Source organism: Oratosquilla oratoria, chromosome 39 (assembly GCF_046742065.1).
Source record: "Oratosquilla oratoria isolate Oo_2021 chromosome 39, ASM4674206v1, whole genome shotgun sequence".
In the NCBI taxonomy this organism is placed as follows: Eukaryota; Metazoa; Arthropoda; class Malacostraca; order Stomatopoda; family Squillidae; genus Oratosquilla; species Oratosquilla oratoria.
The window spans coordinates 15,574,455-15,601,847 of record NC_134815.1 but is presented as its reverse complement, the minus strand read 5'-3'; the positions used below and the strand labels follow the sequence as shown (position 1 = coordinate 15,601,847).

At 39.0% G+C, this 27,393-nt stretch overlaps 2 protein-coding genes across 2 annotated transcripts in view; one reads left to right on the top strand and one right to left on the bottom strand.

Annotated features, from left to right (window-relative positions):
* LOC143020302 (zinc finger-containing ubiquitin peptidase 1-like) overlaps positions 1–16,888 on the bottom strand; it is a 253,045-nt gene extending 236,157 nt beyond the window's left edge. The window contains exons 1-2 of the mRNA XM_076176566.1: positions 16,798–16,888; positions 5,353–6,084 (exon numbers count right to left, since the gene is read on the bottom strand). Of these exons, the coding sequence (XP_076032681.1) occupies positions 5,353–6,069 (717 nt within the window). The 5' untranslated portion in view covers positions 6,070–6,084; positions 16,798–16,888. The remainder of the gene's footprint in view (positions 1–5,352; positions 6,085–16,797) is intronic.
* A 151-nt stretch (positions 16,889–17,039) lies between these two features.
* Positions 17,040–27,393, top strand: part of Cdc45 (cell division cycle protein 45) — a 92,340-nt gene continuing 81,986 nt past the window's right edge. Inside the window, exon 1 of the mRNA XM_076176565.1 lies at positions 17,040–17,176. Within this exon, the coding sequence (XP_076032680.1) occupies positions 17,126–17,176 (51 nt within the window). The 5' untranslated portion in view covers positions 17,040–17,125. The remainder of the gene's footprint in view (positions 17,177–27,393) is intronic.

Sequence of the window (27,393 nt, the reverse complement as noted above, 5' to 3'; positions counted from 1 at the left end):
AAATGGAGAAAAGTGGGAGGCAAGCCAGTTGTTGTTTGCTGACGACACTGCACTTGTAGCAGGATCAGAGGAGGGATTGAGGAAGTTAGTGACAGAGTTTGAGAAGGTGTGTGAAAGAAGGAAGCTGAAGATAAATGTGGGTAAAAGTAAGGTGATGAGATGTACAAGGGGAGAGAGTGACAGTAGGCTGGAAGTGAGCATTAAGGGTGAAAGACTGGAGGAAGTGGATAGTTTTAGATACTTGAGTGCAAATGTGGCAGGAAAGGGAGGAGTGGGAGTGGAGGTAGAATGTAGATTGAGAGAAGTGAGTAAATGCCTTGGTGGATTGAAAAGTGTAATGAGAAATAGACATCTGGGAGTGGATGCTAAGAGAAGGTTATATGAAGGAGTGATTGTGCCAACAGCTTTGTACGGGGCAGAAACATGGAACATGAGAGAGGATGAGAGGAGGAGTTTGAATGTGTTTGAGATGAGGTGTCTGAGAAGTATGATGGGGGTTACTAGGCCAGATAGAGTGAGAAATGAGGAGGTGAGGAGGAGAACAGGGGTGGAAAGGGAACTGGGAGATAGGGTTGATGAAAGAGTATTAGGATGGTTTGGACACATGGAAAGAATGAGTGATGAAAGATTAATAAAAGAAGTGTGGAAGGCAGATGTGGAAGGAGTGAATATGAGGGGGCATCCAAGGATGAGATGGATGGATGGGGTAAAAGGGGCATTACAAAAGAGAGGAATGTCTGTGGAGGAAGGATGGGAGAGGACAGAAGATAGGGGTGAATGGAGAGGGGTTTTGTATAGATGATGCTGTGATGCATGAGGGGGAGTGGGTGGGGGATGGGGGGTGAGGAAGTATGTATGAGAAAAAAAAAATTGACGCAGCCCAAAGGGATTTCTCCCCGTCTTCTCCTTTTCTGCATGGGGGGACGGAGAGGGGGGTCGCTGAATTAATGAAGCGGCCTTGCTGTGGATGTGCTGTGTCTTGCAACACTGCTTCTGACCCAGGGCAGTGGACAGGATGCAGGGATGACCCATCATCCAGGAGGTGCCAAGATAGGAGGGAGGGAGGAGGGTGGAGGGGAGTGGAATATATAGGAAATGGAATGGGTGGGAGTGGTTTCTATGCCTTTTTCTTTTTGGCTACCCCCCCATGTAGGGGGAAAAACCCTTTGGTATATGTATGTATGTATTCATAACTTCTGCCATTTCTTTTCTCCATTTTCTTTAATCATCTCCAACCCCTGACCCACTACCCTTGCATTCACCTCTCGCACCACCCCCATCCATGTAAAGATTGAACAGCCAGGGCGACATAACACATCCCTGACGAAGTCCCACCTATACCTCAAACCATTCACTCAACAAGCTGATCCCTCTGAAATTACTACACTCACACTTGTCCCCCTTTCTCTTGTAAAGCGGAACTACACAGGCATTCCTCCAGTCCTCCGGCACTCTACCCTCTCTTAAACAAACATTAAATAACCTCACCAGCCAGTCCACTATAACTGTACCTCCTTTCTTCAGACATTCTGCATGGCATCCATCCAGACCAGGTGCCTTACCTGCTCTCATCATCTTAATAGCTGCTTTCACTTCATCCTTCCCTATTTCTCCTCCATTTTCCTCACTCATCACTCTCATTTTCTTAGCGCTTCCCACTGCAATTACCTTTCCCTCCCTATCCTCCTTCACATTTAGCAACTCCCTAAAATACTCTGCCCACCTTCCTCTCACTGCCTTCTCTTCCATTATCATCTCTCCATCTGCACCTTTTACCTTTTCTTCTCTACTTGATTCGCCTCCTCTTTCTCTTTTAATTTCCTTCCAAAACATCTTTTTATTGCTTTCAAAATGTTCTGTCATACTCTTACCCCATTTCACATCTGCTCTCTTCTTTGCTTCCTTTATCTTATGCTTAACTTCCCTTCTCTTTACTTTGTACCTCTCATACGATTCCCTCATCCTAATTTGTAGCCAATCTATGAATGCCTGCTTCTTCTCTTCTACACCTTTCTTTGCTTCCTCATCCCACCACTCACTACCCTTCCTTCTATTTCCTCCTGCCCTCCTTGTTCCACACACCATCTTTGCACACCTTATGGCTCCCTCACTGAACCATTCCCATCCCTCCTCCACTTCTAGTTCTACTATCCTTCACTACCTCCCACTCCTCTTTCAGCTTCTTATACTCATTCTCCTTTTTTTTCATTTAAGCAGTTCACTCTAAGTACCTCCCTACCTTCTGCCCTTTTCCTCTTTCTCCACCTATTCTCCACTCTCAATATATCTTCCACCAGAAAATGATCTGATATTCCCCCACTCTCTCCCCTTAGAACATGTACATCTTTAACTCTTCCTACCATACTCCTGGTCTCCACTATATAGTCCATTAATGCTCTATCTGCCACCCTTTCATCCACCACCCTCTCCCATGTATACTTATGCTCGATTTTCTTTCTAAACACTGTATTTCCTATCATCAACTCTCTTTCAAGACACATCTCCACCATCAATTCTCCACTACGATTTTTGCCTGGAACTCCATACTTCCCAATCACTCTGTCTATTGGTTCATTTCCTACCCTAGCATTAAGGTCTCCCAATACAACTACATTGACATTTCTCCCTAATCCCTCTATGCACTCTTATCTACCCAAAAAACCTCCCTTTCCTCTACGCTCTTCTCACTACCAGGTCCATCACACTTACAAAAACCCACATCTCCTTTCCAAGCTTCACCTTCATCCACATCAACCTTGATGAAACCTCCTTCTACTCCACTACACGCTTACTTATCTCTTCACTTACTAGTATAGCCACCCCTTCTCTCCCTCATCCCATCTTCACTCCTGAGTACCTCCCAGCTACACTACCAAACTCACAGTTGCCCTTTCCTTTCATTTTAGTTTCACTCAAAGCCAGCACATCCATCTTTCTTCTCACAAACATACTGCCTATCTCTTCCCTTTTACTCTCATCTGTACCACATCCACGCACATTAAAAGACCCAAACCTTAGGGTACTGGTTGGAAAACTCCCAGACCCTCTTATGCTTTTACTTCTTTTTTTTTAGGAATGTCCCCTTTTGGGGCTACAGGTAGTAGGACTCCTAATCCCATCCCCCATCCCGTTTTTTGTCGCCTTTTACGAGTCAAGTGAAAAGACTTGGTGGTAGCATTCTCTCCCCCAACCACAGGGTCGGCAAAAAAAGGAAATGAATATTAAGAGAAATGGTACAGGACAGTAACAAGGGGTTGGGGGACAGCATAATGGAGGGATAGTTGTAGTATATAAGTGTCATCATTTCTCTATGAACAGAATTTTCCTCTATCACAGACAAAATGATGTGTGGCTCTGGTCCATAGGGGTGCCCCATATAGACCCTAAAGTATCAACTGCATGCTACTTTGCCATGATAACATGCAGCCAATACCACAAGAGTTATGACTAACCACTTCAAATCAGTTTTCACAATTGAGAACTCACCTAACTGTGAAGGAATAGAAAAACAGAAATCCCCCCAAATGAAGGAAATAACTGTAACAAAAAAGGAAATCAGTGACCAATTAAAAAACCTAGATGTTAGAAAATCGCATGGTCTGGATGGAATTGCAAACTGGATACTGAAGGAATGTGTGGAGGAACTAACAGATAAAATACACACTATAATAAAATACTCGCTCAAATAAGGGAAAGTACTACAAGACTGGAAAAATGCAAACATTGTACCAATATATAAAGGAGGAAGTAAGGAAGATCCAACTAACTACAGACCAGTCTCCCTAACAAGCACATTAGCTAAAATATGTGAAAAAGTGATTAAAAGTAGATCTACAAAAGGCATTTCACAAAGTACCACACAAAAAATTAATAGGAAAATTAGAATCAATTGGTGGCACTGCAGGTTATTTATTAAAATGGATGGAAGACTTCCTGACTGGGAGAAAAATGAGGGCAGTAATTAGAGACAAATACTCGAAATGGGAAGAAATGATTAGTGGTGTTCCACAAGGGTCAGTACTGGCTCCAATCATGTTTGCCATATACGTAAGCAACATGGATGAAGTAGTTGAATGTTATATAAATTTCTTTGCAGATGATGCAAAAATATTAAGGAAAGTATCAACAATGAGGACTGTGACTCATTACAATCAGACCTGGACACAATCTGGAAATGGACTCAAAAGTGGGAGGTGAACTTTAATATCAAGAAGTGTAGCATAATGGAGTTTGGTAAAAGCAAAAACTGAATTTTAAAAAATTACAAAATTGGTGAAAATGAAATAAAAAAAAAGTGCACTCGGAAAGGGACCTTGGAGTGATAATCAGCAATGACATGACACTGGACAGACGTATAAACAAAATAGTACGTGAAACATGACAACCTACTAAGGTCAATGAAAGTGGCATATGAATACTTGGATAAAGAAATGATAAGAAAAATATTAGTCACATTGATTAGACTAAAACTGGAATATGCAGCAACACTATGGACACCCAGTATTTAAAAGAATATAAGGAATCTAGAAAGAATACAGAGAGCAACAACAAAGTTGGCACCAGCTCTTTTCAATTTAACATATGAACAAAGAATTTCGAAACTAGAACTACCAACATTAGAGCAAAGAAGAGAAAGAGGTGATCTACTGACTATATATAGAATCATGAAAGGAATGGAAATCCTTGACAGAAAAGATTTATTAAAAAAATGAGAATGGAAAAAAAAAAGTCATGAAAAGAAACTCAAAAAGGACAACTATAGAAGAGATAGGAAAAAGAATAGCTTCCCACACAGAATGCTGGATATATTGAATAACTTAGATGAAAAAACAGTGTGTGCAAATACTATTCACGATTTTAAGAATAAATTTGATGCTGAAAGATACAAAGATGGGTCACCATGAGCATAGCTCCCTTCCCGTATAATACAACTAGGTAAATATATATATATATATATATATATATATATATATATATATATATATATATAAATATATATGTGTGTGTGTGTGTGTGATTTTTTCCACTTTTCTTGGACCTTATTCAGAGACCAACTGTCAGCCCCTTGGCAACCGACAGATGGAGGTAAGGGTATTCATGTTTTTTATAGGGTGGGCAGCAAGGAAGACAAATCTCCCATACGTTTACCTTGCAAAACCACTACTTGCAGGTATCCAATGTTGGTCATGGGTGGCCAATGAAAGAGTCAATTCTCTACCCTGCACAATAGTAAATCTACAAAAATATCATTAAACTTGCATACTACTCATAAAACCTGTGTCATACATAATGTAGTTGAATTCTATGTACTGTGACTGAGAAATAATATCACTAAAAATATATATATTTTACCTTTGCTGGACTAAGAATGTCCTTGTGTTCGATGTTCACATGTAGCTCAAGATCAGGGCTTGATTCAAAATTCTTAACACAAAGTGGGCAGTTATATATAACGTCCTGGGGAGTCATTGTTGGAAAGGAAGGCGAGGTCAGGTCAAAATGCTGCCGGTTGATATGTTCCTCAAGCTTTGCAGGAGAAAGTTCCTTGACTCCACACAAAGGGCACTGAGTAACCTTCTGCTGAGGACTTGAAATGTTCTGCATATGGTGCTTTCTTTCTTTTTGGTTAAGGTTAAGAGACAGCTGAGCTCTAGATGGTGAACCTATATTACTTGAATGGTTTCCTCTATCATGTGACATGTTTATGTTTGCATTGTACTTATCTTCATCTTCATCATCATCTAGTGTTATCATTGGGACACAGTCACTATCGATTACTTTGTTTCTTGTAATAGGACTAGTAACCCAGGGGCAATCTCCAAAACCATTTGTCACCAAAAACGCCTCTACCTCTACTTGTTCATCCTGTGGACTCAAGTAATCCAAATGAGCTGAATTCACATGAAGCACCATTTCATCCGGACTTATATCACCTAAATCACAAAAAGGACAAGATGTTGAACCTTCTATATGAGCCATTAACATGTGTGATCGTAGATCATCATCAGTAAGTCCATCCTGACCACACACTTCACAAGAATACAGAATCTCAGGCATTTTGGCAGCCATTTCTCCATCAACAATCTGAAAGAAAATAGAAACATCAAAGTGTGTCCCATAAATATTAAATCTCTATGTTAAAAAATACATACATACATCATACATATACCAAGGCTCTTCCCCCTTACAAGGGAGGTAGCCAAAAAGGAAAAGGCATAAAATCATTCCCACCCATTCCATCCCTGAAAACATTCCACACCCCTCCACCCTCCCTCTTATCTTAGCACCTCCTGGATGACGGGTCATCCCTGCACCTTGTCCACTGCCCTGGGTCAGAAGCAGTGTCGCCAGACACAGCACATCCACAGCAAGGCCACTTCATTAAATTGGCGACCCCCCCCCTCTCTGTCCTGCCATGCATAAAAGGAGAAGACGGGGAGAAATCCCTTCAGGCTGCGTCAAATTTTGCTCACACATACTACCTCACCCCCATCCCCCTGCCCATTCCATCACATGCATCACAACATCATCCATATACAACCATTCTCCATTTACCCCTATCTTCTGTCCTTTCCCATCCTTCCTCAACAGACATTCCCCTCTTCCCCAAAGCCCCCTTCACCCCATCCATCCACCTCATCCTAGGACGTCCCCTCATGTTCACTCCCTCCACATCTGCCTTCCATACCTCTTTTACTAGTCTTTCTTCACTCATTCTTTCCATGTGTCCAAACCATCCTAATACTCTTTCATCAACCCTATCTCCCAACTCCCTTTCCACCCCCGTTCTTCTCCTCACCTCTTCAATTCTCACTCTATCTAGCCTAGTAACCCCCATCATACTTCTCAGACACCTCATCTCAAACACATTCAAACTCCTTCTCTCTTCCTCTCTTATGTTCCATGTTTCTGCCCCATACAGTGCTGTTGGCACAATCACTCCTTCATACAGTCTCCTCTTAGCATCCATTCCCAAATGTCTATTCCTCATTACACTCTTCAATCCACCAAGGCATTTACTCGCTTCTCTCAATCTACATTCTACCTCCACCTTCACTCCACCTTTTCCTGCCACATTTGCACCCAAGTATCTAAAACTATCCACTTCCTCCAGTCACTCTCCCTTAATGCTCACTTCCAGTCTACTGCCACTTTCACCCTTTGTACATCTCATCACCTTACTTTTACCCACATTTATCTTTAGCTTTCTTCTATCACATACTCTCCCAAACTCTGTCACCAACTTCCTCAGTCCCTCCTCCGATCCTGCCACAAGCGCAGTGTCGTCCGCAAACAACAGCTGGCTCACCTCCCACTTTTCTCCATTTTCTTTAACCATCTCCAACCCCTGACCCACTACCCTTGCATTTACCTCTCGCACTACCCCATCCATGTATAAGTTGAACAGCCTGGGCGACATAACGCATCCTTGACGAAGTCCCACCTTTACCTTGAACCACTCACTCTCTCCATTTCTAATCCTGACACAAGCTCTACTACTCTCATAAAAACTCTTGACAGCTCCTAGAAGCTATCCTCCTATCCCATATACCTGCATAACCTCCCACAGTGCCTTTCTGTCTACCCTATCAAAAGCCTTTTCCAGATCCATAAAAGCCAAAAAAACATCCTTCCCCTTTCCTATAGCTTTCTCACATATTTTTCTTACCACAAAGATCTGGTCTACACAACCTCTACCCGTTCTAAATCCACACTGTTCCTCACCAATTACTCCCTCTGTTCCTCTCCTAATCCTCTCAATCAAGATCATCCCATAAGCCTTCCCAACTACACTTAACAAGCTAATCCCTCTGAAACTACTACATTCACACTTGTCCCCTTTTCCCTTGTAAAGTGGAACTATACAGGCACTCCTCTAGTCCTCTGGCACTCTACCCTCTCTCTCGCAAACATTAAATAACCTCACCAGCCAGTCCACCATCACTGTACCTCCTTTCTTTAGATATTCTGCATGGCATCCATCCAGACCAGGTGCCTTACCTGCTTTCATCATCTTAACAACTGCCTTCACTTCATCCTTCCTTATTTCTCCTCCATTTTCCTCACTCATCACTCTCATTTTCTTAGCATTTCCCACTGCAGCTATCTTTCCCTCCCTATCCTCCTTCACATTTAGCAACTCCCTAAAATATTCTGCCCATCTTCCCTCTTACTAACTTCTCTTCCATTATCATCTCTCCATCCTCACCTTTTACCTTTTCTTCTCTACTTGATTCACCTCCTCTTTCTCTCTTAATTTCTTTCCAAAACATCTTTTCATTACTTTCAAAATTTTCTGTCATACTCTTACCCCACTTCACATCTGCTCTCCTTTTTGCCTCCTTTACCTTTTGCTTTACTTCTCTTTTCTTTTTACCTCTCATATGACTCCTTTGTCCTATTTTGTAACCAATCTGTGAAAGCTCGCTTCTTCTCTTCTACAACCTTCTTTGTTTCCTCATCCCACCATTCACTACCCTTCCTTCTATTTCCTTCTGTCCTTCTTGTTCCACACACCATCCTTGCACACTTTGTGACTCCCTCCTTGAACCATCCACATTCCTCCTCCACACCCAGCTCTACTCTATCCTTCACTTCCTTCCACTCCTCTTTCAGCTTCTTCTTGTACTCCTTCTCCTTTTCATTTAAAGAGTTCACTCTAAGCACCTCCCTACCTTTTGTCCCTTTCCTCTTTCTCCATCTATCCTCCAATCTCAACTTACCTTCCACCAAAAAATGATCTGATATTCCCCCACTCTCTCCCCTTAGCACATGTACATCCTTAACTCTTCCTATCATAGTCCTATTTACCACTACATAGTCCATCAATGCTCTATCTACCACCCTTCCATCCACCACCCTCTCCCATGTGTACTTATGCTTGACTTTCTTCCGAAACACTGTATTTGCTATCATCAACTCTCTTTCTAGACACATTTCCACCATCAACTCTCCACTACGATTCTTTCCTGGAACTCCACATTTTCCAACCACTCCATCAATTGGAACATTTCCTACCCTAGCATTCTCCCAGTACTATTACGTTGACATTTCTCCCTAAATCCTCTATGCACTCATTTAAATCTATCCAAAAGGCCTCCCTTTCTTCTACACTCTTCTCACTGCCAGGCCCATATGCACTTACAAAGACCCACATCTCCTTTCCCAGTTTCACCTTCATCCACATTATCCTTGAGGAAACCTCCTTCCACTCCACTACACTTTTACCTATCTCTTCACTTACTAGAATAGCCACCCCTTCCCTCCCTCGCCCTCTCTTCACTCCTGATAACCTCCCACTTACACTCCCAAACTTACACTCACCCTTCCCTTTCAACTTTGTTTCACTCAAAGCCAACACATCCATCTTTCTTCTCACAAACATACCACCTACCTCTTCCCTTTTACTCTAAAAGACCCAAACCTTAGGGTGCTGTTCCGAAAACTCCCAGACCCTCTTATGCCTTTACTTTTTTGTTTAGGAATGTCCCCTGTGGGGCTACAAGGAGAAGGATGCCTAGTCCCAATCCCCGTCCCTTTCTTCTCGCCTCTTACAATCCAAGTGGGAATACTTGGTGGCAGTATTCTTTTCCCCCACCACAGGGAATTCCCCCACAGCAGAAAATGAATACTCAGAGAGATGGTACAGGATAGCAGCAAGGGGTTGGGGGACAGCATAATGGAGGGACAGTTGTAGTATAAAAGTGTCATCATTTCTCTATGAAGAGTTTTCCTCTATCATAGACAAAATGATGTGTGGCTCTGGTCCATAGGGGCGCCCCATATAGACCCTAAAGTATCAACTGCATGCTACTTTGCCACAATAACAAGCAGCCAATACCCCAGACGGGTAGCAGCCAATACCCCAGACGGTATTGGGGTATAACAAGAAAAAAAAATCAAAGTTACATTATAAAAAGAAGTATTTAGCAATACATATGGTTAATTTCAGGAGCTTTCATAGACTTGAAAGTGACATATTAAAGTTGACAAGAGACTTTGTGAAGTACATACATATACCAATGGCTTTTTTTCCCCTTACAAGGGAGGTAGCCAAAGTCAAAAGCATAAATCCACTCTCCCACTCATTTCATCCCCACATACTCTGTTGCAAGTGAGACCAACAACAGTGAAACACACATTGGGTGACTTACATTTTATTAATCAGTAGTTTATGCATACAGGAGGGTGAGTGGTGTGCGCAGAAAGGCTAATGGGTATCTGTCGGTGTGGGTTGTCGACAAGGCGTCTCTTTCGCCTTGCAGAGCGGATATGTTACCAAATGTTTAATATAGCTATATTCACAACTCTACCTAGTAGCTCCGTGCTCTGGGCACGGTTACATGCATGTAACATCGGCATGCTTCTGAATGTCTGCACTCCTACCTACATTCCACCTTATTCCTAATAAGTGCCTGCTTGAGTAGTCATTCACGTTTATGTGACACTGTGGTCACGCCTGGTATGCATAGCCCTGCTTGACCCTCTCACATAGCTGGCCATATGAAAAGTGGCCTTGTTAGCCATATGAAAGGCCCCTTGTATGAGAAGCATCACTGTGTTGTGCCACACTATTGTACAGCACACCATGCCACACCTCCCCCGGCCACTGTGTTCATAGAACCATTGCGAGGGGTACATCTATTCGTGAGCTGGGAAGAGCGATGGGGAACCATGGGGGGATCTGTGCATGAGAAACACAGGTCCTCCAATGAAGGACGGGACACGAGAGGCGCAGCGTTTTCAGTAGGGCATGGGGCTACTGGGCGGAGGTGGCGCCAGTTGTGCCACCAGAGTTTGCCGCTAAGGACCTTGCCCCGACCTTGTCCCAACGGAGGGATATCCAATCCTGAATCCACATGCATTGGCAGACACTCAATTCGGGGAGGGGCCAGGCATACACGTTGTACCAGCAGTGGACCTGGGTAGCTTGAGCTGTGGCATGGCAATTGCACTCCACTGAGCGAGCTGGCCATTACTCCGAAAAGAGGTCTATGTGGGCTGGGCACATGTGTGGAAAGGGTGGCTACACAGGATCTATACCCATCCACTTCCTCCAGTCTCTCTCCCTTAATAATCACTTCCAATTTGCTGCCATCCTCTCCCCTTGTTTATCTTGTCACCTTACAATTACCCACATTTATCTTCAACTTCATTCTTTTGCACACTGTCATGTTTCCACCATGACATGTTACGCAACGGACTCGTGTTTTCACTGTGATATGTTACATAACGGACACAGGCATCGTGCACACAGATGATGTAGAAGACTTGGAGGCTGGTAGTGGAGGAACAATGGACTTGTGTTTTCACCGTGACATGTTACACAACGGACTCGTGTTTTCACAGTGACATGTTACACAACAGATGCGGGCATCACACACACCGATGATGTGGAAGACTTAAGAGGCCAGCAGTGGAGGAATACAAAATCAGGGCCTTCTGCCAGCAGAGGTCAGAGGGCACATAAATCAAATGAAGAAAAGAAGTAGGACCCCCACTTCCATGTCCCTTTAGTTATATATAGTAGATAGCTAGTAGTGACTATATTGTGAGCCCTCTTCACAAAAAAATAAAGATACTGGTAAATTATGTGGAGCTGGGTAAAAAGAAATAGGATAGGTTACATAGACATACATTGGCACTGGTGTTGTACAGCTGTAGCATAAAAAAGATGTGCAGGCACTTTTGACCCCCTGATTACCACGCCCGCACTCTGTTCACACCGATTAACTAGTAAGATTTAGTAATATGATTTAGGTATTAAATTAAGTGATTGTACCCCACCAATTTTCTTTATCCCAGTGAAGTTAAATTGATCGCAAGAGGCTAAATGTCGATCTAGGATTCTGGATTGCAGGAACTACTCGAGTCACAGTTTATGATTCGATGTATCAACGCCAATACAGGGCCTAGCACATAACAACACCTTCCCAAACTTGGTCACTAAATTCCTTAATCCCTCCTCTGATCCTGCCACAAGTGCAGTGTTGTCAGCAAACAACAACTGGCTTATCTTTCATTTTACTCCATTTTCTTTAACCATTTCCAATCCCCTGCTCATTACTCTTGCATTTACCTCTCACATCATTCCATCCATGTATAAACTGAACATCCATGGCAACATGACAGATCCCTATCACAGTCCCACTTTCACCTCAAACCACTTGCTCTCTAAATTTCTAACTCTAACACAGGTTCTACTACTCTCGCAAAAACTCTTGACTGCTGTGAATAGCCTTCTTCCTATCCCATATATCTGCAGTACCTCCCACAGTGCCTTCCTGTCTACTCTATCATAAACCTTTTCCAAACCTTATTAAAGGCCAAAAAAACATCCTTACCTTTTCCTAATGTTTTCTCACAACCCATACATACCCTAGACCCACACTGTTCCTCACCAATTATTCCTGTTCCTGTCAATCAAAACCCTCCCATAAGCCTTCCCAACTATACTTAACAAACTGATCCCTCTGAAACTACTACAATCACACTTGTCCCCTTTTCCTTTGTAAAGCAGAACTATACAGGCACTTTTCCAGTCCTCTGGCACTCTACCCTCTTTTAGACAAATACTAAACCTCACCAGCCAGTCCACCATCATTGTACCTCCTTTTTTAGACACTCTGCATAATACCCATCTAACCCAGGTGCCTTACCTGCTACTCTCACCATTTTAATAACTGCTTTCAATTCATCTGTTCTCATTTTGCTTCCATTTTCCTCATTCATCACTGTCATTTTCTTTGCACTTCCCACTGCAACTACCTTTGCCTCCCTATCCTCCTTCACATTTAGCAACTCCCTAAAATACTCTGCCCATCTTCCTCTTACTGCTTTTTTTTTCATTATCATTTCTCCATTTGCATTTTTACCTTTTCTTCTCTACATGATTTGCCTCCCCTTCCTCTCTTAATTTCTTTCCAAAACATTTTTATTACTTTCAAAATTTTCTGTCATACTCTTACCCCATTTCACATGTGTTCTCCTTTTTCTTATGCTTTACTTCTCTTTTCTTTGGACCTCCCATATGATTTTCTTATCCCATTTTGCAACCAAACTGTGAATGCTTGTTTCTTCTCTTCTACAACTTTCTTTGTTTCATCATCTCACCACTCAGTATGAATGTTCCCTCTAAGCTGTGCACACATGCACATATGTTTTACAACTTGTGCACACAAAGAAAAAATGTGAACACACAAGGTTTTCAAATTATATTAAAATCCATTCAATAAAGAAGTTCCACACAAACATCAACTTATTAATTCTCTAAGAATATGATAACTTGCCAACTGTCAAACCAATAATTTTTTTTTTTTTTTTTGTCTCTCTTCTAACTTAAGTGCTTCCATTACAAATGAAACGACTTTACCGCCATGGGTGTGCACATATTCTTTAGAAAAGGCAAATTTTGCACTCAAGCAAATGTCTGTGCACACTCACAGCAGAAAAAATTGAGGGATCATTGCTCACTACCTTTCCTTCTATTTTCTCCTGTCCTTGTTCCACACACCATATTTGCACACCTTGCAACTCCCTCCTCGAAATATCCCCATTCCTCCTCCACTCCAAGTTCTATTCTATCCTTCACTCTCTCCCACTCTTCCCTCAGCTTCTTCTTGTACTCCTTTTCTTTCTCACTTAAGTAGTTTATTCTAAGCACCTCCCTACCTTCTATCCTTATCCTCTTTCTCCATTTATCCTCCACTCTCTATTTACCTTCCACTAAAAATCAATTTGATATTCCTCCATTCTCTCCCCTAAGTACATGTACATCCAAAACTCTTCCTACTGTTCTCCTGGTTACCACTATATAGTCCATTAAAGCCCTACCTACCACCATTCTATCCACCACCCGCTCTCATGTGTACTTATGCTTGACTTTCTTCCTAAACACTGTATTTGCTATCATTAACTCTCTAGACACATCACCATCAACTCTCCACTACAATTTTTTCCTCATGGCACTCCACACTTTTCTTCCCTTGTTATGGGTTTTGACTTTATTTAGTAGCCTCTAGTAGGGCCACTTCACTTACCCAGTGACCCTCCTTCCTTGTCCCGTCATGCAGAAAATGGAGATGGAGAGAAATCCCTTTGCACTGCATCAAAATATCCATACACAATCATTCTCCAGTCATTCCTATCTCCTGCCTTCTCCCTTCTTTGCTCAACAGGCATTCCCTTCTGGCTCAAAGCCCCTTCCACCTTGTCCATCCATCTCATCCTCAGCTCCTTCCACCCTATTCATCCATCTCATCCTCAGCCCCTCAAGTTCACTCCATCCACTATATCAATCTTTCATCAGCCCCATCTGCCGGATCCCTTCCCACCCTCACTTCCCTCCTCACCTCGTTTCTTATTCTATCCAACCTTGTAACTAAAACCATACTTCCTACACATTTCATCTCAAATATATTTAAACGTCTTTCTGTTTCTCTTAAATTCAAAGTCTCCACCCCCATACAATGTCTTAGGGGCAATCACTCCTTCCTATAATCTCTTTGTATCCATTCCCAGATGCCACCTCACATGACACAGTTCATTCCCCCTCCCCCAACACACTTATTTGCTTCTCTCAATCTACAGTTTCCCTATCCCCTGTGGTCCTAAAAGATGGACAGCAAAGCAAGCCATTTTCAAAACCTGTTAGCCCACTCATCTCCATCAAGTGGTGCAGCTCTACGAGGCTGATAATTAATCAGTTTCTGGACTGGGCTCAAGCCCTCTATCAACTTCATCTGTATTTCTTGCACTTTTTCACACATGGAAAGTTCACAACTGGTGAATGTTCCCCTTTCCCAACCAGTTTTAGCTTATAACATTAAAACAATCCCATATTAATATGCGAGAGACATCTGTGAGAGGGCCTCAATGAAAAGGGTGGGGCTTCCACTTAGTAGACTCAAGCTTACTTATTTCTGTTTAATAGGAGGTTAAGAGACTCTTACATGCTCCCATCTCTCTAACACTTCTTAGGTGGGAGTTAATGTCCTAATAAATTTCACCAATTTGCATAAGTACACTTTAACTTTCTACATCACTAATGGTAATGTTTCTCTAGTACATGTACTTGATATCTCCTTAATGACAAATCTATATAACTGTTGTGCATGTTCACTGCTCAGTTTTTGCTGTATTCAAAGAAGAGACTTTTGTCAATGTTCTCCATCCTTTTCAGGATTTTTTACATTTCAGTAAGGTTTCCTTTCAGCCCTTTTTTTTTTCTTCTAATGCTTGATAGCTGCCTTACTTTCCCTCATATCTTTGTGATGTGGTGTGGGAAAGTGACATCTTTGTTCATGTACTTGGTGTGATAGGATGAGCTTTCTTTCTATATCCTCTATATCCATTTTTACTTTGGTGATGCTGCGTGGGTGTGATGTCTTAGTAAGCTTTGCTCTTATCTTGGATCTCTGCTTCATTATGGTTCTCCTTTACCATGGGGATCTGTTTTGTTGACTTTTGGAGTTCTGTGGGATACATTGTTCATACATAACTATGTATTTCATCATGAAGGCATCCAGAGATTCTTCTGCATTTCTATCTGTGAAAAGGGTTGATCAGTCAGTTTCAAGTTCCCTTCTTAGTTTGTCCCAGTTAATTTTTTCATACAAGTCAAGGTTACTAAGTGAAGAGTTTGTATGTTGGTTTGTGGTTGTCTGAAGCCTGGGGGTGTTGGGAGGCTGTTGATGTAGATCCTGATGAGGTTGTGGCCAGACCTCATTGTTTTAATTATTTCATAGGATTGGACTAGCTCAACATTGTTGCTTAGTACCAGGTCCAATGTGTTGTTGCCTCTGGTGGGATAGGTAGCAGTTTTCAATTCTGGACTTGAGTTTTTTTGCTTCGCATTTTTCATCCCTGGGTTCTCCATCAATTTTCATTGATGGCCATGATGTGCATGGTAAATTGAAGTCCCCAGTAATGACGACCTCTATGGATGGAGTTGGTCAGTTTTGCAGAAGTGCCCAAATCCTTGTTATTACTTCCTTGAATTTTTCTTCAGTGGTGTTTGATGTCCTGTAAACAGTCTCTATGTGGTGCCTATTTTCCTCACATGTACTGCCAGTAATTCGGTTGTGTCATCTGAGAAGGACATAAGTATTTATGCGTTTGAAGTTAAATCTTCCCTTCAGTACAGGATAATAGGGCAAAGCCTCCATAACTTGTCCACCCTATAAATTCTCAATAAAGTTAAATCTATATTAATTTATGTATGCAGAATGTTTATGTTTAGGTGTATTAATATTTCCTTATAATAGTGCATGCATATATAGATACATGTGAATTTCAGGCTAGGCAGGATAAATGACTAGAGAAGAGAAGACAGGACCCAATAACCATTGCTCCTTTTCCTTTATACTACAATTACGTAAATACAATTAGGTAAATAGACAGCAAGAGTGCTTCACAAAACTATCGTACACAATCGCATCACATCTAGATGCATAACCATTACAATGTTTTGCTCAATTTCACGTTACATAAGAGTTAAAATGTAAAGGTATTTCGAAGTTGATTGAACTCTGTATGATCAAACTCTCCATAACTATCAATTCATATTTCGTTTATTGAAACTTTTATGTGCAAGACAATAACAAACAACTTATCGACCTGTTAACGTAAATATACATGAAAAATATACTTCATGCAGTGAAAAGATACATTTCAAAGTTTGTAATTAACAGGACACTTCAAACTTTACCTTACACCTGAATTTACTTGATAACATTGAGACACCTATATTACAAAACATTTCAATGACTACAATTGATTTTCAAGAGATATACTCACTTCTTGCAAAAAGACACACTGCTTTATGTATAATAACCCCACGTTCCTTCAAAGCTCAGCTGTTACTGAACTAGAATCTCATTGATTTTTACCGCAATAATCAGCTGTTGGAGATTTTCCCATTCTCTCTTGTTACTTTAAGTACGTTTTCTTTAATATTCGTAGTTGAACTTAAGGATGAATTTCTATTGGTCAGTGCTGGCCCAGACCAACCAATAACAATTCACTTTCGAAAAGAAATGTTTTGCTGCTTTGGCGCCAAAGTCAGGGTTGTGGAATAGTAAACATAATGTAAAGTAATATAAAAATTGTTAGATTTCAGGTGAATATGTTTGTTACAGAACTTCGCAAGCAATTTTATGAAGTCGTATCGAAACAGGTAAGAGTGACTACGGCCGAATTTGATAGTTGTGTATTCTACAGCATTGTAGTGAAACAAAAAGATGTTCAATCGTACAAGTAAATAGTCACATAGTGCATGGATTTAAATGGCCAAAGTTTATGATATAAATTTTGGAGGTACTGAAAGTTTCTCATATTTTTTTAGTCACTAGTGAATACTAAGGTAAACAATATTTCTACACCGTGAATATAGAAATACAGTACCTTATCATTTGGTCCGAGTTGTTGCTTTCAATATTTGAGCATTTTATCATATCAATTCTTATTCTATTATAATAATTATTGGAGTTTTGTTGCTACAGTAACAATATCACCTGGTAACTCACCTGGTGGGGTCACATCCCCTCTCATTAGACCAAATAACTGCCATGGGGGGGGGGGGAATGGCCCAAGTCTCTACAGGGTACTCCAATCACATGGACAGTTATACACTAAGGCAATAATTTTATGTAATGTCACAAATGTGGGAGTTTTGTGTTCCCTGGTATATGTCAGATTGTATGTTGGTTTATAATCTTGTTTGGATTGACTGTGAGTTTCTCTAGATTGGCAAAGTTTTTGGGTAGGGTGGGATGGGGAGGGTGTGGAGGTCATAGGTAGGTAGGTCAAACACCACCAGAGGCGCCACCGTCGATGACGAGCACAATAGCGCGTCATTTGATGCGTACGCCATGCAAACGGCCAAATTTACATACCGCTGGAAATTTCATTCATACAAATGTTATGCGAGTGTATTTACTATGATCGTAGTAAATTTCAAACAATTACATCATCAATTACATGTTGGTACATAAAAACAAAAGATAAACATGGCGGCTTGCATTCAGCAGTAAATCGAAAATTGGTTTAGGTTTCAGCGTAAAAAATGAGCTAAATAAATTCAGAGTTCTGGCAACTAACCAAAATAAACCAAAACTACTAGACTCGCGGATTATTCTAATACCAAAATAAAGGCAGCGTGTTGTGGTAGAGCTAAGAAATCGGTGGTTTTAATTAGTTTTTTTTTCTATCTGGTCGGATTATCGGATAACAACATCAACATCCTTCCCGCCATCTTATCTATCACTGGTGGTATGGATCAAACTTCACTCCATTAAGTTTCTTACTATTATGTTATTAGTGTAATAGACTTATAGTTGAATTATTTGAACTATTTCCTTTAAAATGTGTGATTTTCATGTAATTTGATCAAAGCTAAGTTACGTTTTTATCCTCCGTAATATTACGGACCACAGCTACGATTCGTCCTGCCCACTATCTATGATCACTGGTGGTATGGATCAAACTACACTATTAAGTTTGTTACTATTGTGTTATTAGTGTAATAGCTTGCATATAGTTGAATTATTCAAACTATTTTCTTTAATATGTGTGATTTTCATGTAATTTGACGGTATTCGTAGCTGTGGTGGGTAATTTTGCAGAGGATAAAAACGTAATTCTATGATCAAATTACATGGAAATCACACATCTTAAAGGAAATAGGTCAAATAATGCAACCATATGCTAAATTTTTATATAAAATTGTGCCTGTCAGTAAAAACCGTCATTGTTTACGTTTGATCGGCGATTAGTCAGACCGCACGTTTCGGGCCGATTTCCTCGGACAAAATAGGCCCGATTTAATTCCATTCAAAATGCAATATCTCGAGAACTAGGACAGCTAGATGGATAATTCAAATTGCATTATACTCATAGCAACTTTTTGCATCCCATGATAACTACTTCAGCTCAAATATCAGGAATTCCATTTTCATATTGACCTAGCTATCATAGGGTGTGAGGGTTTGTTGAAACAATCAGGGGTGGCTGTAACTGTACAGCTCATCACCTAAGAATTGGCGGAGTCTGTGTTTGAACATGGAGATGGACTGTGCTTCAACCACAGACTCCGCCAATTCCTAGGTGATGAGCCTTGCTTTTTAGGTCGTGTTTCATAGTTTCTATTCACCATTCACAATTTTTCAGCTTTTCAATTTCATTGTAGCATGCTTAGTGTACTTAAAACTAAATGGTAAAAGGGTTATTGACTGCATGGATGCAGTAATGATTTCATGGTTTTATCATTCATGCAACTCTAGGGACTTTGGGTGCCCCAACGGACTGGAGCCACATATTAGTTGTCTATGTTAGGGGTCTCACTAAATTTGGAGCACCCTGAAAGTACCACTAAATGGTGAAATATATCAATCAAATTTGGCATACACATATAAGGCTGTAAGTCCAACTCACCCAATCCCAAGTGCCGGATTAGGCCATTTAAAGTGGCAACGTGGCCCATTCAATATATAGGCGATTCTCCCTCAGACCAGGGATTATAAATTCTTAGGACTTTTAAGTTTGTAAAGTTTCATCTTGCCCACTCAGACAGCAGTTTATATATTTTTTGCATCTATATTATGACATCCAACAACTTTTCTTAGTAAAATTTCTTGTGAAAATTAGTATTATGGGGTGTGGACAAAATCCCACAACCTTCCTGTTACACACCAATCAAGTGCCATTATTGTTGCGAGCATCACCCACGATTTTTTGGTGAAATGTATGTTTTCCTCCCTATTCTAACCTAACTTAACCTAAAATGTGTGTAGGGACAGAGGGTTGTACTAATTACTGAGATCATCGAGATTACCAAGATGAATCGAGATGAAATGGAAATTACCAATATGCAATATAATTCATCGAAATAAGGCATTAGGAGTCTAAAGAATTTAATTTCTCTTCAGTACAAACTGTAATTTGGCAAAAAGAATCAAACAGAAGTTGAAATTTTATTGAAATTCGAGCGTCATATTTGCCGAGATTGCCATCGCTATACCAGTACAGTAAACACTTAAACTTCAATGTACATTCAAATACTATAGAAAGAAATTTAACATATACATTTTGGTAAGACAACAGTGCGATCCTATATATATATATATATATATATATATATATGTATTTACCTAGTTGTATTTTACGGGAAGGGGAGCTATGCTCGTGGGGTCCCGTCTTCATATCTCATTTTATCTCAACTATTTTTAAATTCATGTATTGTTTTTGCACACACCACTTTCTCATCTAACTTGTTCCAACTGTCTATTACTCTGTGAGGAAAGCTGTTCTTTTTCAAATCTCTTCTATAGCTGTCTTTTTTTTTATTTTCTTTCCGTGTCCTCTTGTATTTCTGTCATCCCATTTTATCAGATTCTCTCTATCAGTAATTTCCATGCCATTCATGATTCTGTAAATAGCTATCAAATCTCCTCTCTCTCTTCTTTGCTCTAGTGTCTGTAGTTCAAGTTTTTCTAGTCTCTTTTCATATGATAGTTTTGAGAGTGTTGGTGCCAATTTTGTAATTGCTCTTTGTATTCTTTCAAGTTTTTTTATACATTTTTTTGTACTTGGTGACCATATCGTTGCTGCATATTCCAATCTTGGTCTTATCAGGGTGATTAGGATTTTCTTCACCATTTCTTCATCCAGGTATGTAAATGCAACTTTGATTGTTCTTATTAAATTATAAGTTTCTCCAAAAATCTTATTTATATGTTTCTCAGGTGACATATTATTCATAACAACGACTCCCAGGTCCTTCTCATTTTCTACTTTTCTTATTCCTTCTTCTCCCAAATTATATGCTCCTGTTATTCTGTTTTTGCTTTTTCCAAATTCCATTATACTACACTTTTTTGTATTGAACTCCATCTCCCACTTCCTACTCCATTCCTGTACTTTATATAGATCTCTCTGTAGTGATTCACAATCTTCTTCTGTTTTCACTCTTTTTAGTAGTTTTGCATCATCTGCAAAGAAGCTCATATAGCTTTCAATTCCTTCATCCATATCATTAATATATATAGCAAACATTATTGGGGCCAGTACTGTTCCCTGCGGAACACCGCTTATTACTTTATCCCATTTTGAGTGCTGGTTTCTTATCACTACTCTCATTTTTCTTTATTGCAAAAAGTCTTCCATCCAATTTAGCAGTTTTCCCTGTATTCCTCCTTCAGTTTCTAATTTCTTAAGCAACTTTTTATGTGGTACTTTGTCAAAAGCTTTCTTTAGGTCTAGAAATGCACAGTCCACCCATCCATCTCTTTCTTGTATTATATCTATTAGCCTTGAATAGAAACATATTAAATTGGTGACGCATGATCGTCCTTGTCTGAATCCAAATTGCCTTGGATTTAGCACTTTGTTTTTTTTTCTAAATATTTTACCCATCTACTTTTGATAATTCTTTCACAAATTTTTGCTATTGTACTTGTTAGAGAGACTGGTCTATAGTTTGTAGGTTCTTCTTTATTTCCTCCTTTATATATAGGTACTATATTTGCTTTTTTCCAATCTTCTGGAACTTTTCCTTCTTTCAAGGAACTGTTTAGTATGCTATGTATTTTGTCTGCCAGTTCATTCCTGCATTCTTTCAGAATCCAGTTTGCAATTTCATCTGGTCCATGCGATTTTCTGACATCAAGATTACTCAAGTGTGTCAATATTTCATTCTTTGTTACTTCTATTTCTTCCATAGGGGGAACTTTCTCTTTCCATTCAATCTCTTCAGGTTGTATGTTCTCCCTTGTAAACACTGATTTAAAATGTTTGTTCATAATTTCTGCCATTTCCATTTCCTCAGTGTATTCAACTCCCCCTTGTCTTACTTTCTCCAAGTCGTGTTTGTTTTTCAGTTTATTGTTTACAAATCTGTAGAATAGTTTTGGTTGATCTTTACACTTTTCTATGACATCTTTTTCATATTTTCTCTTTTCCTCTCTGCACGTTTGTACATACTGTATTCATTTCTATAACCGGTATATATTTTCCATTTTTCAGGTCTTCTGTCTTTTTTCCATCTGGTCCAGGCTTTGTCTCTTTTGTCTTTTAACTCCCTACAACTTTTGTTGTACCAGCATTTTACATATTCTTTTTCTTGTTTTTGTCTTGGGACATACTTTTCCACTCCTTTTTTTGTAAATTTTTGTCAAAATATTCCATTTCTCTTCCACTGATGTTTCTTCTTTGTATATTTCTTCCCAGTTTTCTTGTTGAAAGAATTCTCTTATTTTATCAAAGTTTGTTTTTTCATACATCATTCTTCCTTTTCTATATTGTTCATTTCTTTTCATATATTTTTCTTCATTAAGTTCCAGTTCAATCAATATGTGGTCACTTTTACTTATTGGTGTTTTATATTCAATCTTGTCCACTATTCTAGGTTCAGATGTAATTACTAGGTCTAGTCTCGATGGTTCTTCTTCATTTCTATACCTAGTGTTCTCCTGTATCCATTGTGTCATTGTATGGTCAGTAATCATCTCAAGTAGAGTGTTTCCCCATGAGCCGTCTCCACCCTTTACTGTCATTTCTTCCCAGCAGATTTCTTTGCAATTAAAGTCGCCCATCATAACTATTCTCCCTCCATCTTCCATTATTTTATTTAATGTTATCTTTGTGTCCTCTAACATACTTTTATGTTCACTCTCCTCCCATGAGGCTGTTTTCAGAGGCACATAATTTATCACAAATTTTCTGCTCTTATCTCTGTCTTCCACTTCTATCATAATCATCTCTACTGTATTCTTTCCATATATGACACCCCTCACGTTTATATCCTTCTTAGTCAGGAACATAACTCCACCCCCTTGCTTTTTCTCTCTGTTTTTAATCCAATAATTATATGCATCATGTCCTACACTGTTGGGTGGTAGTGGGCCTTTTAATTTTGTTTCTACAATTCCCATTATGTCTGGTTCTTTTTCTTTCAAATAATCATTCAGCTCATTCAATCCTGTTATTAATCCATCTATATTTGTGTAAGACACTCTTAGTTTTCTGTCACTTCCATTGTGTTCTCTGTTTCCCTTTTGTTTTTCTCTTGTATGTCGAACCGCCTTAGTTTCATATTCACTACTCTCCAATAGAATCTCTCTTTTTCTGACTCCGTTCTGCTCTCGTTTTTTTCCTTAGCTTGAAATTTTTTCTGCTTTTCTTCCTCTCTTTCCTCTTTATTCATTTCCCTTTTTATCCATACCTTTTTATATTGTTCACTTGTTGCTAGTTTCCCTGTTTTGGATAAGATATTCTCTGCCGTCGTTTGTGACCTGAATTTAATTTTAATTGGTCTGGTCTTATCTGTACTATACTTTCCGAGCCTGAATTTTCCCTCAATTTCCTTCATAATTTCTGGTTCATCTTCCTGAACTAATTTTAGTAAACTGCTTACTTTTTCATTTTCCTCATTGGTTCTTGAGGTTCTATCTGGGTTATGTTTCTCTTCCATTCCTAATATAATTATACATTTCTTTTTATCAGCTAAGTCTCTTACTATATTCTCCTTCTGTCTCATCACTTTAATAACTGAGTCTTCAGTTTGTTCTCTCATTTGCTGTTTGATTATGTCAGTAAATGCAACTTTACTGTTTTCTTGAATTGTCTTCCATCCCTCTCTGTTTTCTTTATTATTCATCTTTAACTCTTCATTCTCCTTTTTTACTTCTTTTAACTGTCTTTTTAGGTCTTCTATTTCCTTAGTTAAGTTTTTGTTCTCCTTCTTTAGTTCTTCCAATTTTGCAACCCTCTGTACAATGTTGTTAACATTGATCATCTTATCGAACTTCTCTTCTAGTCTTGTCAGTCGGGGGGGGTTTGTGTCCCCCCCACCCTCTTTAAATCCCTGGAAAATATTCTCATCACTTTCTACTGTATTGCTCTTATCTATACTTCTAATCTTTACATTTTTATTAGACATTTCGTCGTCACTCAGCTTGTCGGGGGGCCGTTTTTTGGTGTTTACATTTCGTTTGTCTGCCTGGGCCAAGTCTTCTCCTTCCTCATTTCCTTCCATTTCTCTTCTTTCCCTACTTTCCCACTACCCTACGAGCAATTTCCCCCACCCTGTAAATACAATAGGCACTTCCTTTGCTTTGGGATCCACGAAACTTCACTTTTCTTCAGAACGTCCTCTAAGCCGTCCGTTCGTTGAAGTGTGTATTTACCTAGTTGTATTTTACGGGTAGGGGAGCTATGCTCGTGGGGTCCTGTCTTCATATCTCATTTTATCTAAACTATTTTTAAATTCATGTATTGTTTTTGCACACACCACTTTCTCATCTAACTTGTTCCAACTGTCTATTACTCTGTGAGGAAAGCTGTTCTTTTTCAAATCTCTTCTATAGCTGTCTTTTTTTATTTTCTTTCCGTGTCCTCTTGTATTTCTGTCATCCCATTTTATCAGATTCTCTCTATCAGTAATTTCTATACCTTTCATGATTCTGTAAATAGCTATCAAATCTCCTCTCTTCTTTGCTCTAGTGTCTGTAGTTCAAGTTTTTCTAGTCTCTTTTCATATGATAGTTTTGAGAGTGTTGGTGCCAATTTTGTAATTGCTCTTTGTATTCTTTCAAGTTTTTTTATACATTTTTTTGTACTTGGTGACCATATCGTTGCTGCATATTCCAATCTTGGTCTTATCAGGGTGATTAGGATTTTCTTCACCATTTCTTCATCCAGGTATGTAAATGCAACTTTGATTGTTCTTATTAAATTATAAGTTTCTCCAAAAATCTTATTTATATGTTTCTCAGGTGACATATTATTCATAACAATGACTCCCAGGTCCTTCTCATTTTCTACTTTTTTTATTCCTTCTTCTCCCAAATTATATGCTCCTGTTATTCTGTTTTTGCTTTTTCCAAATTCCATTATACTACACTTTTTTGTATTGAACTCCATCTCCCACTTCCTACTCCATTCCTGTACTTTAAATAGATCTCTCTGTAGTGATTCACAATCTTCTTCTGTTTTCACTCTTTTTAGTAGTTTTGCATCATCTGCAAAGAAGCTCATATAGCTTTCAATTCCTTCATCCATATCATTAATATATATAGCAAACATTATTGGGGCCAGAACTGTTCCCTGCGGAACACCGCTTATTACTTCATCCCATTTTGAGTGCTGGTTTCTTATCACTACGCTCATTTTTCTTTCTTGCAAAAAGTCTTCCATCCAATTTAGTAGTTTGCCCTGTATTCCTCCTTCAGTTTCTAATTTCTTAAGCAACTTTTTATGTGGTACTTCGTCAAAAGCTTTCTTTAGGTCTAGAAATGCACAGTCCGCCCATCCATCTCTTTCTTGTATTATATCTATTAGCCTTGAATAGAAACATATTAAATTGGTGACGCATGATCGTCCTTGTCTGAATCCAAATTGCCTTGGATTTAGCACTTTGTTTTTTTCTAAATATTTTACCCATCTACTTTTGATAATTCTTTCACAAATTTTTGCTATTGTACTTGTTAGAGAGACTGGTCTATAGTTGGTAGGTTCTTCTTTATTTCCTCCTTTATATATAGGTACTATATTTGCTTTTTTCCAATCTTCTGGAACTTTTCCTTCTTTCAAGGAACTATTTTGTCTGCCAGTTCATTCCTGCATTCTTTCAGTATCCAGTTTGCTATTTCATCTGGTCCATGCGATTTTCTGACATCAAGATTACTCAAGTGTGTTAATATTTCATTCTTTGTTACTTCTATTTCTTCCATAGGGGGGACTTTCTCTTTCCATTCGTTCTCTTCAGGTTGTATGTTCTCCCTTGTAAACACTGATTTAAAATGTTTGTTCATAATTTCCGCCATTTCCATTTCCTCAGTGTATTCAACTCCCTCTTGTCTTAATTTCTCCAAGTCTTGTTTGTTTTTCAGTTTATTGTTTACAAATCTGTAGAATAGTTTTGGTTGATCTTTACACTTTTCTATGATATCTTTTTCATATTTTCTCTTTTCCTCTCTGCACGTTTGTACATATTCATTTCTATAACAGGTATATATTTTCCATTTTTCAGGTCTTCTGTCTTCTTTCCATCTGGTCCAGGCTTTGTCTCTTTTGTCTTTTAACTCCCTACAGCTTTTGTTGTACCAGCATTTTACATATTCTTTTTCTTGTTTTTGTCTTGGGACATACTTTTCCACTCCTTTTTTGTAAATTTTTGTCAAGATATTCCATTTCTCTTTTACTGTTGTTTCTTCTTTGTATATTTCTTCCCAGTTTTCCTTTTGAAAGAATTCTCTTATTTTATCAAAGTTTGTTTTTTCATACATCATTCTTCCTTTTCTATATTGTTCATTTCTTTTCATATATTTTTCTTCATTAAGTTCCAGTTCAATCAATATGTGGTCACTTTTACTTATTGGTGTTTTATATTCAATCTTGTCCACTATTCTAGGTTCAGATGTAATTATTAGGTCTAGTCTCAATGGCTCTTCTTCATTTCTATACCTAGTGTTCTCCTGTATCCATTGTGTCATTGTATGGTCAGTAACCATCTCAAGTAGAGCGTTTCCCCATGAGCCGTCTCCACCCTTTACTGTCATTTCTTCCCAGCAGATTTCTTTGCAATTAAAGTCGCCCATCATAACTATTTTTCCTCCCTCTTCCATTATCTTGATTAATGTTATCTTTGTGTCCTCTAACATACTTTTATGTTCACTCTCTTCCCATGAGGCTGTTTTCGGGGGCACATAATTTATCACAAATTTTCTGCTCTTCTTATCTCTGTCTTTTACTTCCATCATTATCATCTCTACTGTATTCTTTCCATATGTGACACACTTCACGTTTATATCCTTCTTAGTCAGGAACATAACTCCACCCCCTTCCTTTTTCACTCTGTTTCTAATCCAATAATTATATGCATCATGTCCTACACTGTTGGGTGGTAGTGGACCTTTTAATTTTGTTTCTACAATTCCCATTATGTCTGGTTCTTTTTCTTTCAAATAATCATTCAGCTCATTCAATCCTGTTATTAATCCATCTATATTTGTGTAAGACACTTTTAGTTTTCTGCCACTTCCATTGTGTTCTCTGTTTCCCTTTTGTTTTTCTCTTGTATGTCGACTTTCTTTAGTTTCATATTCACTACTCTCCAATAGAATCTCTCTTTTTCTGACTCCGTTCTTATCTCGTTTTTTTCCTTAGCTTGAAATCTTTTCTGTTTTTCTTCCTCTCTTTCCTCTTTATTCATTTCCCTTTTTATCCATACCTTTTTATATTGTTCACTTGTTGCTAGTTTCCCTGTTTTGGATAAGATATTCTCAGCCGTAGTTTGTGACCTGAATTTAATCTTAATTGGTCTGGTCTTGTCTGTACTATATTTCCCGAGCCTGAATTTCTCTTCGATTTGTTTCATTATTTCTGGTTCATCATCCT